The sequence below is a fragment of the Drosophila obscura genome, unplaced genomic scaffold, assembly GCF_018151105.1.
Source record: "Drosophila obscura isolate BZ-5 IFL unplaced genomic scaffold, ASM1815110v1 contig_186, whole genome shotgun sequence".
NCBI lineage: Eukaryota > Metazoa > Arthropoda > Insecta > Diptera > Drosophilidae > Drosophila > Drosophila obscura.
This window is the reverse complement of record NW_024542774.1, coordinates 356,458-370,852: the sequence shown is the minus strand read 5'-3', so window position 1 is coordinate 370,852 and position 14,395 is coordinate 356,458. Positions and strand designations below refer to the sequence as shown.

The window sequence follows — 14,395 nt, the reverse complement described above, 5'->3', positions numbered from 1 at the left end:
CGGATAAAATTATTTGTTCAGGGCTGAGAGAGCTAACTATCTAGTAATAATAAACTGAATATCAAAATCATGGAATACGACTTCAATCAATAAAATAGAACGTTAACCCATTGTCGCCGGGGTTATTCCACGTTAGTAGTTAACAATTACGGGGGGGTGGCTTGTTTTTTTAGTAAAGAGGCGGATGGAGCTACGGGGAGCCTTTACAAACAGTATTAATTTCCGCGGCTTAACAAAGGGTGCTCAACTTTTTTAATATAGGGGTGTTAAATGGGTTAAGTCTCGTTTGATTGCCGATTGCCCCCGGATGGTATTTTTTATCGTTATCGTCACGGTCACACTGGTGGCGCAACGAAGAAAACAAATACAAATCTCGACGAAACAAGAACCTATGTATCTGTGGGAGTTGAGATATTGATATAACCAGCGGCCTCTTCCCCGCCCGCCGGCAATGGATTGGTAGCGTTGCACATTGCGAAATTCAAGCTATTCGTCATCGCCATCCATCGTCATCGTAGTGGAAATCCCCATCCAGAATGGCTTTAGCCAGCGCCGCAGCTGCTCTGCTCAAGAGTTCCCAGACGCCGCTGCAGCAGCTGCTGGAGGACATCAACTTTCAGCGCACCAAGGAGATGCGGCAGCTGCTCAAAGATGGTGGGTGTCCTGGTTGCTGTGTCCATAACCACTTTTCATTTCCCATTATCATTGAGAAAATTTGTCTACATTTGCACATTATCGATTTGTCAGCGCGCAACCCCTAAGGGAGTGTGTCTCTGTGTCTGCCTTTTGTCTGTACCCACAACTGGGTGTGTGTCTGTGTGTGTTGCGCTCCAGTTGTTTGGTCCACAGTTTGTTTTCCTTTATGTAAGCAGCTTTTCCTTGTGTGATTGTGGGAGGGTGGGTGTCACTACCAACAGCTGTTCACCTGTCGGGCAGCCGCCCCCAATTTAAAAACGCAGGAAGATAACTCGATTTTCAATACTCTTGCAGATGGCGGCTTTGTGGTGCTCCAGGGCACAACCTACTGGACGGATCTCTTCGTGCGCCACTTCCTCTTCCAGACAGAACCCGAGCACAGCATCGATTCGGATGACTTGCTCTTCTTCGTGCGCAAGAAGCACGTGAAGAGCTCTTCACGCCACATGCCAAAATATGAGGTGAGTCCACCAGTGGGCTATTCTCTGACCCCCTGCCTCTAAATACTACTTCGTATCCTCTTCAGACTGAGGTGGAGGTATTCCGCAAGGACTCGCGCAAACTGCCCATCGGCGATCCCGATGTGGACTGGGAGGAGACGGTCTATCTCAACATGGTCATTCATCAGTTTGATTACACCCTGACGCTGGCCATTTGCACCAGAACATCGCCCAAGGAGCTGCAGGTACTGCGCAGGCACTCCCAGCGCGTCTACGCCAGTCCCAGCCGAAGGAAGATGGACACCAAGGGGGAGGGCGAGGAGATAACGTACCCACACATCTGTTTCATGGTGGACAACTTTGACGAGGTCTTCAGCGACATTCTGGTGCGCGATGGCGAGATGGTGTGCGTCGAACTGGTGGCCAACGACAAGGACGGGGCAGTACAGGGCGTAATATTCCTGGGATCCATACGCTACGATGCCCTAAAGAAGGTCTACGATGCCAGGGTACGTTCGATTGCCACACAAACGAGAATCTCGTGTTATTTTCTGTTCATTTGATTGCGCAGCAATCGAGTCTCAGCTCCAAGGTGGCGCAGCGCATGTCCTTTGGGCTGTTCAGCAGCGGTGCCGGAGTGCAGACACGCTGCGAATTTGTCCGCATGAAGGGACCTCAGGGAAAGGGCCATGCCGAGATGGCCGTGACCAAGCCAAAGGGATCCGGCGTGGAGACCCCCACAAGCGAGCCGGGCTTCTGTGCCACCGACATGTGGGACGAGTGGGAGGAGGAGAACGATGACTACTGCACCTATCGTCACCAACGCCGGCTCAGCGACCCCAGCGCCAATCTGAACAACTTCTCGCGATACGGCTGGCGTACCAAGAATACCAACGCCCAGGATATGGTGGGCAGCGGCACCAGCCCCAATGTCGGCGCCAAGGCACGCTCCGAAAACGAGGGCCTTGACTCACTGGCCAGCGAGGTGTCGGAAATCGAGGCCGGCGACCTGCGCGACGGTCAGTCTCACAATTTAAATTATTTTCTTATTGTTTAATCTTAATTTGATCGTTTCTTAGTTGCATGCTTTTCACATTCACATCCGTATTTGTACGTGTGCCTGGCACTCATTGCTGTAGTTTTTGCCGCTTCTTCTGCCTGCTCCTTTCCGTTCCATTCTGTTTGTTCTTGAGTTTTTCCTCGTAATGTGTTGTGGTTCCGTCGATGATTTTCCTTTACCTACTTCCAATTATCAAATTTATATATATACTTTAATCTACCTCCAAGCGACTCCAGATTTCAGAGTATATATATAAAAGAACACCCTGACATTGCCGAGAAAGCAGGACAAATAATACACAAGGACAACCACAATTATTTTATTATACCCCTTCCCCCCTGTTACCCTGTTTCCCTTTTCCGTTTCATTTGTTTCAATGCACACCACACCAGAGTAAAAAGTTGATTGTGAATCGATGAGAATGGATATGGAAATGGAAATGGATAAACTCCACACTCGAGAACTTTCCCTTCCCCCTCCCCCGTTGAGAGAATGTTCCTAGAACTAGCGCATCACTTCATTGACCCCATCCCCCCAATTCTTCCTGTGGTGGCTTGAACATTAACAATTCCATTCCTGTGTCATCCTGCTCCACACCTGCAACACTCGATCCTATAGCATATCTGTGTCGCCACCTTTCTGGTTTATTATTTCACTGCTTTCTGTTGCCAATTATTTGTAAGTTGCTTGGGCCGATCCTCGGTTGTACATATCATGTGTGTCGATGTATCAATGCTTATAAACGCAAAAACCGATCTATATCTACTTGTAGATCAGCAACGTCCTGCTTTCTCGGCCTCCGCGGCAAAACTGCACTCGAATCCGAAGTGCTCCGAAACGCTCGTACCCGCAACGGGTGATCTAGACACGGTGCCGCCACACGAATCTCCAGGTGGTGGTGACGGTGACGGTGACAGTGCAGCTGCAGCTGCAGCGGCAGCTGTTCCGGCTGTTACTCCACCGCCCCTAAGCGCTGCCGTAGAGGTGACTGTGGCCAGCGAACAAGCTGGCACGAGCGCGACCACAGGCTGCAATTGCTTTGGCGGCAAAAAGTGTAAGAAGCGCTGGGCATCGGCCAACAGCTCAGACACCCCGGAGATGTCCGAGATGTACTGCCCAAGATGCGAGGATCCGTCCAACGAGACGCCTGCCTGTCTCAGCAAGATGCCGGACAAGCGACAGTCACGCCTTAAGCCAAAGTCCAGCATTTTGAGTGTGGACAGCGAGCTGCTGGTGGCCAAAAGAAGCAGCCTGCGAATGCCCGTGGACAGCAAACGCAAGCCGTTGGGCGGAAGCATCACAAGAAGCGCCTCCCTCAGTGCCGCCGATCGCAGAACGAGTCTGCCTGTGGCCACCAGGAAGATATTTACCCCACGACTCCGCCCAGCCAAGGCTAAGGATCAGGACAAGTGCAAAGACAAAGAAAAGGAGAAAGATAAGAACAAGGAAAACGACAAGAAGTCTTCGAACCAGAAATCCAACGGATCGACGAGTAATTTTCTGTCCAAGATGTCGCCCAAGCGGCTTAGACAAGCCAAAGATAAGGATAAGGACAAAGACAAGGACAAGGAAATTGACATGGGCAAGATCAAGTCGAACGCACCATCCAAGGCGAAGGCTGGCAACAATAATAATTCAAAAACGCCCAATTCAACACCGCCTGCAAAAACGGAGGAGTATGAACTAGCCGACGATGCCACCTCCTTGAACGGCAGCAAGTCTGAGCTGGGTGCTGGTGCACCGAAGATGGCCATCATGAGCGAGAGCGAAAGCAAGCTGATGATCAGCGTGCGAGGGCGCGAAGAGCTGCCTGTGGTAGAGTCAGAGTCACCCAAGACACCCTCGCAACGCTTCGAGAAGTGTGTCCTTGTACCTGTCGAACCGGAAGACCATCCACTGCAGCCGGCTAGTCCGTCCGGTAACGAGAATGAGAACGATAACGATGAGCTGGTCGCCACGGTCGTCTTGCCCACGGAGCTCACACCGATGCTGGACGTGGCCAATGGCAACCAGGAGTCTAGTGCCACTTTGCCACGCACTTCCAAGCAGTCTCACAGCAGCAAGATGTTACATCTGGTGCCCAAGCGTCGCACTCCGGACGGCACAAACATTTACTATTGGTGCGATGTGCCCAAGAAGGCCCTAAAAGGTCATTGCCAAGGATTTCTTTTTATATTCCCCTACCTCTGATGCATGCCAGTAGCCTTATTTGCCTCCGGTTCAGACAGCAACTGATTTTGTATGTGTGTTCCTCTACTTTTAGAGCTCGACGATGGCGCCTATAATCCGCTGTGGACCAGCCGCGGCTTTACGCAGTCCTTTCATTTCTGGAAGGAGAATCGAAGACAGCAGTCGACGCCGCTCAATGCATTCCTCACCTATGTGACACTGCCCTGGTGGAGCATTGCAAAGGGTAAGGACGGGAGCACAAGCTCATCAGTTGCATATCCCTCATTGCAAAATTTGAACATCTATTGCAGATCTACTGGACCATCGGGAGACGCCCATTCTGACCTTTTAGTATTAAATTAATTTGCGATTGTGATTTGCCCTTATGCTTTATAGTTTTCCTATCCCGTACATATGCTTTGTTCGATCGAGTGCCCCCAGTCGTGTGATCACTTGTTTATCAGTCCACCAGTCCCAATCGCGTAATCAGTTAATTCGCTTCGCTCACTACGAACGTTGAGTTTCCCAAACGCATTATAGTCGATGCAGAGCCAACCAACAAATTTATAAACTACATATACCAGTACCAGTACGAATAGGAGTACGAGTGCGAATATTGAACAATGTTACCCGAATATAGATATATGTAATTGTAATATTATTTGTAAATTGTACGGCAACATTTATACCACAAAATATACATATATACTATTAGAAAACGGACATGAACGAACGTAGGGATCATTCTACTCTTCCAGTGAAGGAGCAAATTTGCTGAAACCCTCACCCTACACTATTAATCAGAATGCGAGCGCGAGATCGCTGCGGTGACATCCGGCTTTGGGTTGCCGTCCGACTTGAAGATCGCTCGGTTCTCCGGCTTTGTTAGTCTGTTGTTGTGCCTTGCCTGAAGCGGTCCGCTTGTTTGCCTTTGCAGTAGTCCAGCCGTCAAACGATAACGCGTGAAACAAAGAAAAATCTGAGATGATGGGGCAATCGCTGCTGCTGTTGCTTGCCTGCCTCGTTTTTGTCTGGCAGACAATTAATGCAGCCTCCGCCTGTCCGCGTGCGCCCACCCACTTGCTTCATGGTCGACGCACACGCGGCGACAATGGATACAAACTAATTGTGGCTGATGGACCCAATGGATATGTACCCGGGAAAACATATAATTGTAAGTAGAGAAGGTTTCATAATCATCTCTGGTCGGTCGGGTCACTTAAGGCCTGAAAACAAGAAGAGCGTAGCGATAAGAGCCTAGCATCCCAGCATCCAGAGCAGATGTTTTCCATCTTTTCAATTCGATTCATTGTTCCACTTGATAATGGTGCTACGAGTACGAAATATAGTGGAAGTGTTTACTATATTTTTATCATGGAAATATGAAATTAAATGGCCTGATACTTAGAATTACTGCTAGAAAATGAATAGAGTGGATCTAAGTTAGGGTTTAACATGATTAATAGAAGGTGAATTGATAAAGGTTCATGAACTTGACCTGCTCTGACCACTCTCCCCGCAAATTGAGAGTGGAAGCAGTCTCATGAAAGCCTTTTTGAACAGAATCATATAGGTACAATTTGCCTCACACTCGCTCTACAATTTCACTTGATTGTATAGAGTGTGCTACAAAAAGGGTTCAACAATTGCAAACAACAAAAACGAACTAATTTATGGCTTAGGATGTACTGTTTTGAGGTGTTTCTCGTAGAAGTAGAGCCTCTTGAAGAATTTACCACACTCGGAGCAAGTGAACGCGTGGACAGCATGTAGACTCTGCACATGTTTCTTGTAGCGTGGTTCGTTGGGGAAGGTCTCCTCACAGTGCTCGCAGAAGTACACAGATGGAATAATCTTTGGCAGAAACTGAAACAGCAACATGTAGTGTTCCACGCTGTATGAAAGGATTGCCTTCCTGAAGAATCTCTGATTGATCTGCTCTCCATACCACGAGTTGATAAGGTTGAGAATGCGTTTCATCTCGTTAGTGGTCAAGTGACAGCCAATCTCCTTGTTTACCTCTTCGGTGAATGAGTTTAACATCTGGATTAGGCGTTGGGGTGCTCCAATGGTCTTTGTTTTCCTGTAGCTCCAGATTGTATCGTACGTATGATAGATTTTGCTAAAATTGGCGGCTTTTTTACGAAACTCTTCCGACTGCTCCAAGGGCAGTTTATCCTCAAAGCAGGGCACTTTTATTATAAGCAACTGAAAAGCATATAAGCTGTTAATTGAGTTTTTATTTTTTTGCGATTTTTACGATGTATTTCTTACCCCAACAGTCTCCAACAGCTTGAGGTCCTCTCTCAGAGCCTCAATTTCAGGCTTGGCACCAGTTTGTGGTGCAGGTGACTCCATCTTTTGGGGGCTTCCCTCCTTTGTCGCCCTTTTCTGTAAAGGGGTTAAAAATTATAATTTAAATACATCTATCATCGATCAGGCACTTACAACTTGGTCTTTCACGAGTATGTTCTCAAAGGCATCGCTTTCACGGGGCTCAGCCAACTGAAGGAGGCTGTCGGCATCCAATTTTGAGGTATTCAAATCACTCTGAAGATAGTCTATAACGCTCGCCGACAAGCTGAAGTTCATGGAGCATATTTCTTGTTCTATTTTGGTCCGTTTTACATCGCCGTTATTCTCAGTGGAGCAAGTAGAAACGCCAAAGCTGTCATTTGAACGTTTCTTGGCTTTTGCAAGACTTTCAACTGGTGCCGAACGTAGAAGCTGTGTGTTTACAGTGGGCTTAACTGTTGTCGTAGAAGATCTTCGCGTAGGTTTCTGAGCCTGAATGGGGCTACTGGATACGACCGTTAGCGAAGATCTGCGCACTGGACGCTTGGGCTGATCCACTGCATCGTTATTTGTGGTCTTCAACTGTGACATTTCCACAATCTGATTTACATTAATCTTTGGCAGAATCTTCACGCGCTCTATCCTTACGTTTGGCGATCTTCTACATACGGGCGCCTTGCAGATGTTTGGATCTGTCTTAACTGTTGGCGTGCTGGGGCGTGGAAGAATTGGCTTATTGATCGATTTTATCGACGGCACGTAAAGCTTTTTTTTTGGAGTAGCCGAATCAAACGTTAAAGGCTTTGGAGCTTCCAGGCAAGCTGGTGGTTCATTAACTGAACTGCCCTTCAATAGAGCAGACATTTTTGATTGTTTTGGTGAGCTAGAAATGATAGGGCTAAGAGAGTTCGAGCAGAGTTCATTGACTTTCGATTGCGGCTTGTTGAGTTTAGGGCTTCTCATGTAAGTCTTTGGCTCGTTTTTAGCTAATGGCTCACGCTGACTTGCAGGAATTGATGGTTTTATCAAGGGGGTACTACCATTTGCCGTACTATTTGGATTTGTCAAATTGGACAGGACTTGTTTTGCCTTGTTTGAAGGAGAAGAGTTGGGTTTGGGAAAGGTTAATGCTGTCCTTAATAAACTGGTAATAGATGAAGTTTTTGGCTTTATCAAATGGTTCATAGACGCTGACTTTATCTCACTGGACTGGATCACATGAGTTAACACAGAGCGGTTTTCTTTGGACTCTAATTTGTCAAGCGACAATTTTGTAGCTTCAGCCACAACCGAGTCTTTGGACTCCTTTTTGAATGATGGCAACTCCTGCTTAACGCTGGAGCCCTTAACAGGCGGACACCTGGCCTTTTGGTTCATGAGGACAGTCTTTCTTGGCACATCGTTTTCTAGGGAAAGCATGATACGCTTTTTTACGCTGCCCAAGCGCTGTTTGATCGCCTCCCGTTTGCGGTGTCGGATTATGTTGTAGCTCTTCAGGTCACAGATGCTCGGCGGTTTATCCACACTTTCCGGCTTGCGGACACGACGGAAACCTTTCGAGATGTGGGCCTCTATCTCATTTTCGGTGTAGTTTACTTTGCAGTACGTTTTCTTGATGGGTGTTTCTGCTATGATTGGTACTGCTGGGATATTGCTTTCCGCTGCCTTGACTGTTTGATATCCGGGCTTGTTTATCACGCTGGGAGAAATGTCTTTCTCATTCTCAAGCAAAATGGCTTCCACTTCTGCCAGAATATTTCTTGCGGCACATATTTTCCCAATTTCTGCGGATACAAAAGGATTCCACATTTCTAGTCTGAGCTATTGGTCTGGTTGCTCCACGACTTACCTTTTGTTTGACAATCCGCAAGGGTTTTCGATTCAAACCATTCGTGGTTGGCATTGAGCCCATCGACCTCTACATCGAAGGCTGCCAAGGCGTTCATTATGTCCACGTTATTTGCCAGGCACTCGGATGATCCTGGTCCAGCATCTGCATCTTCCATTTCGCCTGCCAATCCAGAGTCGCCGCTGCTGCAGCTGTTTGCCTGCGACTGCGTATCTTCCTCTGAGCTCTCCAAGGACATCAGCTCCTCGACTCTGTATACATTCTGCTCCTTTGTGAATGTCAATACATCGCTGTGAGACCACTGTAGGTGTCTCATGAACTCCGGCAGATGTGTGAAAATGTCCCTGCAGAAATGGCAGAACATGGCCACCATGTTGTCCTTGGGCGAAACAACAACGTCTCCACATTTTTCAAAGTGTACATGTCCCCCGTCGCCCAATAAATCGAGAAACGAAGACATTTTTAAAACAAAACAATGACAAGAAGAACAAAAGACGCGCCGCGTAATTAGAGATGGAGAAACATCGATGCATCGATGTTTTAAACATTTTTGGACCCATCGATGTTCTATGGCGACTATCGATGAACAGCTGCGAATGTGAGGCAGTCAGTGTTGCGAAGCATCGCTTCAAGCACATTTTTACCCGCTCTGTTGATGACACTATCGAATAAAGTCATATTTTACCCGCGTATTTTAAATCTTTCACAGTACTCCTGCTCGGCTCTCGCACGCACACTAAGGTGCAACATTTCACCCACTTCACCATTACTGCAGAGGCTCAAACTGGCGCCAGGCGCCCCCAAGTGGCCAGCCCTCGACGCGTGGGCCGGTTCCAGCTATTTAGTGATTCGCTAACCCAATTCAATGATCGATGTGTGAACACTGTCTCGGAGGCGGATGATTTGCCCAAGACGGAAGTCCAGGTGATGTGGGTAGCTCCAGAGTCCGGATCTGGCTGCGTCTCACTCTCCGCCATGGTGTACGAGGGGCCGCGTGCGTGGTATGCGGATGACGGCCACCTGTCGGCGGTGATCTGTGAGCGCAAGCCCGACGCTGCCACGGCTCAGAAGGAATGCTGCGCCTGCGACGAGGCCAAGTACAGCGTAAGTGGAATATCGTAAGGTCAACCTATCTATCGGTCCAAAAGGTAACCATAATCCATTGCATTGCCCCTGCAGTTTGTCTTTGAGGGCATCTGGTCGAATGAGACGCATCCCAAGGATTATCCGTTTGCCATCTGGTTGACGCACTTCTCGGACGTGATTGGGGCCTCGCACGAGTCCAACTTCTCGTTTTGGGGTGAGAACCACATTGCGACCGCCGGTTTTCGCTCGTTGGCCGAATGGGGATCGCCGGCAGCTCTGGAGACGGAGCTGCGTGCCAACGGCCCCAAGCTGCGTACTTTGATCAAAGCCGCTGGACTCTGGTATCCCAATGTGAACGAGAACACCTCCTCCAAGTTCCGCGTGGATCGGAAGCATCCCAAGGTGTCCATGGTGTCCATGTTTGGCCCCTCCCCGGACTGGGTCGTGGGCATCAGTGGCGTCGATCTTTGCACTGACGACTGCAGCTGGAAGGAGTCTCTGGACTTTGATTTGTATCCCTGGGATGCTGGCACCGACAGCGGAATCTCCTACATGGTGAGGTCCCAGCATGCTCGGATGCCATGCCTCCAAATTAAATGCCTAATGTCGTTTTCGCTGTAGTCGCCCAATTCAGAGACACAGCCGCCGGAACGGATGTACCGCATCACGACAATGTACCCAGAGGATCCGCGTGCTCCGTTCTACAGTCCACAGAGCCGCGAGATGACGCCCCTGGCCAAGCTGAGCCTGCGCCGAGAGAAGATCGTGTCGCGAAACTGCGACGATGAGTTCCTGCAGGCACTGCAACTGGAGGTGTCGGACGATGCCGAGGAGCAGGACACTCGCGGTAAGATGCGCAACCAAGTTCCAGCCATTTCATTTTAATGTGAGCTCCCATCATCTGGCCTGCAGCTGAGTGCCGGGTTAGCGACTATTCCACGTGGAGCCCGTGCTCGGTGACCTGTGGCAAGGGCATTCGGATGCGCGGCCGGCAGTATACCCACCCACAGCAGGCGGAGCAGGCCAAGTGCAGTCGCCAATTGGTGTCCAAGGAGATGTGTGTGGCTGCGGTGGCCGAGTGCGCCGACGGCTCAGCGCCCAGCCGCGACCGCGACGAGGATGAGGGCGAAAACCTGGCCAACTCGCAGTCACTGGTCAACGAAAACGGCGAGGGAGCCGGCCTCTGCAAGACCTCGCCCTGGAGCGTGTGGTCAGAGTGTTCTGCCAGCTGCGGAATCGGAATCACCATGCGAACGCGCGCCTTTGTCAACCATCTGGGTCGCAAGCGCTGTCCGCACATAACCATCGTGGAGAAGAACAAGTGCATGAGGCCAGACTGCACGTACGAGCAGGTGGAGCTGCCCGATCCGACCTGTCCCACCACACAGTGGAGTGATTGGAGCCCGTGCTCCGCCACCTGTGGCCGCGGCGTGACCATTCGCACCCGTCTCCTGTTGCTGGAGAACGGACCAGAGAAGGAGAACTGCACGCAACGAATGGAGCTGCACCAACAGAAGGAGTGCGTCAATCCGCAGGACTGCCACATCAATATGGAGCTGGCCAAGGACATTTGCGTCCAACAGCCGGACTCTGGTCCATGTCGCGGCAGCTATCAGCGCTACGCCTTCAATCCGCTCACCCATCGCTGCGATGCATTTAGCTACGGCGGCTGCCGGGGCAACCGGAACAACTTCCTCACGGAGAACGACTGTCTGCAGACCTGCAGCATGATGGGCTCCTCCTCGAGCACGGCTGACCAGGATGGCAATCTCCCCAAGGGTTGCATCATGTCCGAGTGGGCTAATTGGTCTGCCTGTAGCGTCAGCTGCGGTGTCGGCTTCTCCGAGGGCCATCGCTTCGTCATAAGCGAGCCGAAGCATGGCGGCCAGTCCTGTCCCAAGCGTTTGGTCAAGCATCGTCGCTGCACTATGCCCGGGCTGCTAGCCATCTTCAAAGTCCCAACCAATCCCCACTCAATGTGCGTTGTCTCCATGGACGATTTGAAGCAATAATAAATGATTATTTTCATATTTTTTGTATCTGCTTTAATGTCAGACCACACAGTAACGCATGAGGTACTGACGGGCCTTCCAGTGGTTGCCATTGGCGCGGTATATGAGATGCAGGTTGAAGGCCGTCTCGTGCTGAAGTCCCAGCGTGGCCTGATGCTCGACAATCAGCGGATGCTCCACGGCCAAAGCCTTTTCGTAGTACTCGACTGCGAGGTGGAGAATATTCGCCTGATGGTAGATGCGTCCGATGTTGTAGAAGATTTCCTGCTGCGCAGCGCATTTGGAGAAATCGTCGCCAACAAAACGGAGTTCCTTGTAGCGCTCGGCAAAGGCCACCGCCTGGGCGACAGCGGCCGACTTGCGGAGCACCTTCTTCTGCAGGGCCAACTGATTGAAGACGACGGCGATGGAGAGGGCTACCAGGGGGTCAGGATTCTCTCGCAGCATGGGCACGTACACGTTGAGGGCGTACTTGAATGAACTGCAGTTGAGATGGTAGTGGCCCAGGAAGAGACGCATCTGCTGGTCGACCAGGGGCTGGCGATGCAGCAGGCGCCGTATGTAGCGGCAGTACCGCATATCCTCACCCTTCTGGACGAGCAGGGAGAGCAGATTCCACAGGTTTATCTGGTTCGGCTGCTTGGCGATGAGCTCCCGCAGATACGAGAATGCGATTGCGCAGTCGTCATTGAAATAGCAGGCCAGAATCATAATCCTTTCAATATCGTAATGGTAATACGTGAACCTCTTTGTGGTGACCATGGCAAAGCAGAGCTTCTCGGCGGCACAGCTCATGCCGTGTGAGTGGGCCGTGCGCATGAGATCCAGAAACAGATCGTACTCATCCTTGATAGTCAGATCGGAGGCCTCAGATGCGGCACTCTTGCCGGGATCCTTAAAAAAAAAAGTTTTATTTAATTGGATTCGTTTAGAAGCAATCGCAGCTCTGTGTGTATTTTACCTGCAGCTCGGGCTCTGTTGATCCCGTCGCCCCAGCTGCCAGACTTCGCATCTGCATGATGGCCTTCAGGCTCTCGGCATTGTAGGTGCTTCCTCCGTTGGCCGCCGCTATCATTTCCTCGCGATTCTTCAGCTTGATGGAATGCCTGCTGAGCAGAACATATCCCACATCCAGAAACTCTTCGATGCGTCCGATCTGCTTCAGCATTACGCACCTTTCGTAGAGTAGACGAGCAATCAGCGGCTGACCCTCGACCTCGCCAGACTGCTCTAGGGCCTCGACAGCCTCCTCATGCCGGCCCTGCTGCTTCAGCAGTGCCGACAGGGTGAATTTGGCATCGTAGCAAACGGGTGCCAGCTGGACCACTCTCTGGTAGCATTGGATGGCCTCATTGGTGCGATTGAGCTGGCGCAAACACTCCGCCTGCCGCAGCCAAACGAAGGCCGGACAGTCGAAGGTGTCGCCATCGGTGATGGGGCTCATAAGGGCTATGGCCTCGGCATACTTGTGCTCTTGCATCAGGGCTTCCGTGATGTCCATGTACAGCTCCACGCGGTCTACGGTCAGCGTGATGTGCTCCTGTATATTCTGGATGAGGTAGCCCAAGAGGTGGTGGGCCCGCAGGTGGATCAGACTCACACAGAGCTTGGCTCTCAGTTCTGGCGCATAGTCATCGGGTATTACGCAAAAGTATATCATCTCCAGGCTCTCCTCCTGATCGTCTTCTAGCTCGAAGTTTGTTCGCTCTCTGAGGCAGCTGAGCACCTTGGAGTACCGCTTGTTAAGGATCAGCAGCTCCAGGTACATGTTGAGATCCTCCAGGCTGAAGCGGGCTCCGCACACACTGTACGCCCCTTCCATGGCCTCCAGAGCTATCGCATGCTTCTCGAGAACGTGAAAGAAGCGAGCCACATTCTTCGCCGTGCTGAGGCATGTGCTCCACTCCTCTGGCGGCATCAGGGGCAGCATCTTTAGGTACGTGAACATGGCCGCATTCGTCTCGCCCATTTTCTCCAGCAGCTGCGCCTTGCGCAGCCTCAGCAGGTAACCCTTTGGCAGGACTTTTATGGCCTTTGTATAAATAAGACGGGCGCGGGCCATGTTGCCCTGCTGCACCAGCAAGTCGGAGACTCTTATCCACATGTCGCGATCCTGCGGGTTCAAGTGGGCCGCCAGGGTGGAGAAGTGCAAGAACTTCACCTCGTCGCGATTCTCATAGATCTCGGCCAGCGTGTAGAAGGGCTCACTGGCCAGCGGGTTCTGGCGGATGATCTCCATGCAAATCCGTTCGGCTGTCTCATAGCGGCCGTAGGCGAAGCTCAGGTTCGCCTCTCCCATCAATCCTTGCAGGGCGGGGCTCAGCTGGCTCTTGCGACCCAGATTTCCGCCACCGCCGGAGCGGGCACCTTCCTGCTGCTGTCCCACCAGCGGTTTCTGCGCAGACACTGTAGGCCGTTCCAAGCCCGCGTCGCCATCGGCTTCCTCCACCCCATTGTTTTCATCATCTTCGTCGCTGGGCTCGAGCTTTGTGCAAAAGTCTGGAAATTCTAGGCACTGGACGCCCTGCACATAGCGCTTGATTAGGGCACCTTCTTCCTCGTAATCGTAGTTCTGGTCATTGTCTTCGGCCATGTCTATGATGTCCACAACCCTGAGGGGCTCCGTCTCCTGGAACTGCTCCAGCTCATCATCCGGCACATCGTTGCTCTCAATTTCTTCAATCAAAACCTCATTCGAGTCGGAATCGTCGGCTTGGTCCATCGTAATTTACAATTTGTAAACAAACACAACTAGAGGTGGTAGAATCACAGCCATCGAACATAACAA

At 50.9% G+C, this 14,395-nt stretch overlaps 4 protein-coding genes across 5 annotated transcripts; 2 read left to right on the top strand and 2 right to left on the bottom strand.

The window, feature by feature from the left end:
* Positions 1–334: 334 nt before the first annotated feature.
* On the top strand, positions 335–5,079 carry LOC111080504 (uncharacterized protein KIAA0930 homolog). Of its 2 annotated transcripts, XM_022376148.2 has the most exons (7): positions 335–654; positions 991–1,157; positions 1,223–1,645; positions 1,708–2,155; positions 2,969–4,345; positions 4,460–4,609; positions 4,677–5,079. In XM_022376148.2, exons 1-7 carry the CDS (start codon positions 537–539, stop codon positions 4,715–4,717), a joined length of 2,724 nt encoding a protein of 907 aa, XP_022231840.2. In that variant the 5' UTR covers positions 335–536; the 3' UTR covers positions 4,718–5,079. The 2 variants fall into 2 exon arrangements, with proteins under 2 accessions (XP_022231840.2, XP_041449240.1); XM_041593306.1 differs by lacking the exon at positions 2,969–4,345 and having other exon boundaries at positions 336–654; positions 4,677–5,078.
* Positions 5,080–5,092: 13 nt separating this feature from the next.
* On the bottom strand, positions 5,093–9,042 carry LOC111077547 (protein teflon). The gene is made up of 4 exons (XM_022371872.2): positions 8,510–9,042; positions 6,814–8,444; positions 6,640–6,756; positions 5,093–6,573 (listed from the first exon to the last, which is right to left on the bottom strand). The coding sequence occupies exons 1-4, from the start codon at positions 8,967–8,969 to the stop codon at positions 6,037–6,039; spliced, it is 2,745 nt and encodes a 914-aa protein (XP_022227564.2). The 5' UTR covers positions 8,970–9,042; the 3' UTR covers positions 5,093–6,036.
* LOC111077551 (spondin-1) lies at positions 5,251–11,620 on the top strand. Its single transcript, XM_022371877.2, has 5 exons — positions 5,251–5,539; positions 9,219–9,613; positions 9,689–10,150; positions 10,217–10,442; positions 10,508–11,620. Exons 1-5 carry the CDS (start codon positions 5,350–5,352, stop codon positions 11,605–11,607), a joined length of 2,373 nt encoding a protein of 790 aa, XP_022227569.2. The 5' UTR covers positions 5,251–5,349; the 3' UTR covers positions 11,608–11,620.
* LOC111077550 (general transcription factor 3C polypeptide 3) lies at positions 11,613–14,370 on the bottom strand. The gene is made up of 2 exons (XM_041593307.1): positions 12,569–14,370; positions 11,613–12,501 (listed from the first exon to the last, which is right to left on the bottom strand). Exons 1-2 carry the CDS (start codon positions 14,327–14,329, stop codon positions 11,647–11,649), a joined length of 2,616 nt encoding a protein of 871 aa, XP_041449241.1. The 5' UTR covers positions 14,330–14,370; the 3' UTR covers positions 11,613–11,646.
* Positions 14,371–14,395: the final 25 nt, after the last annotated feature.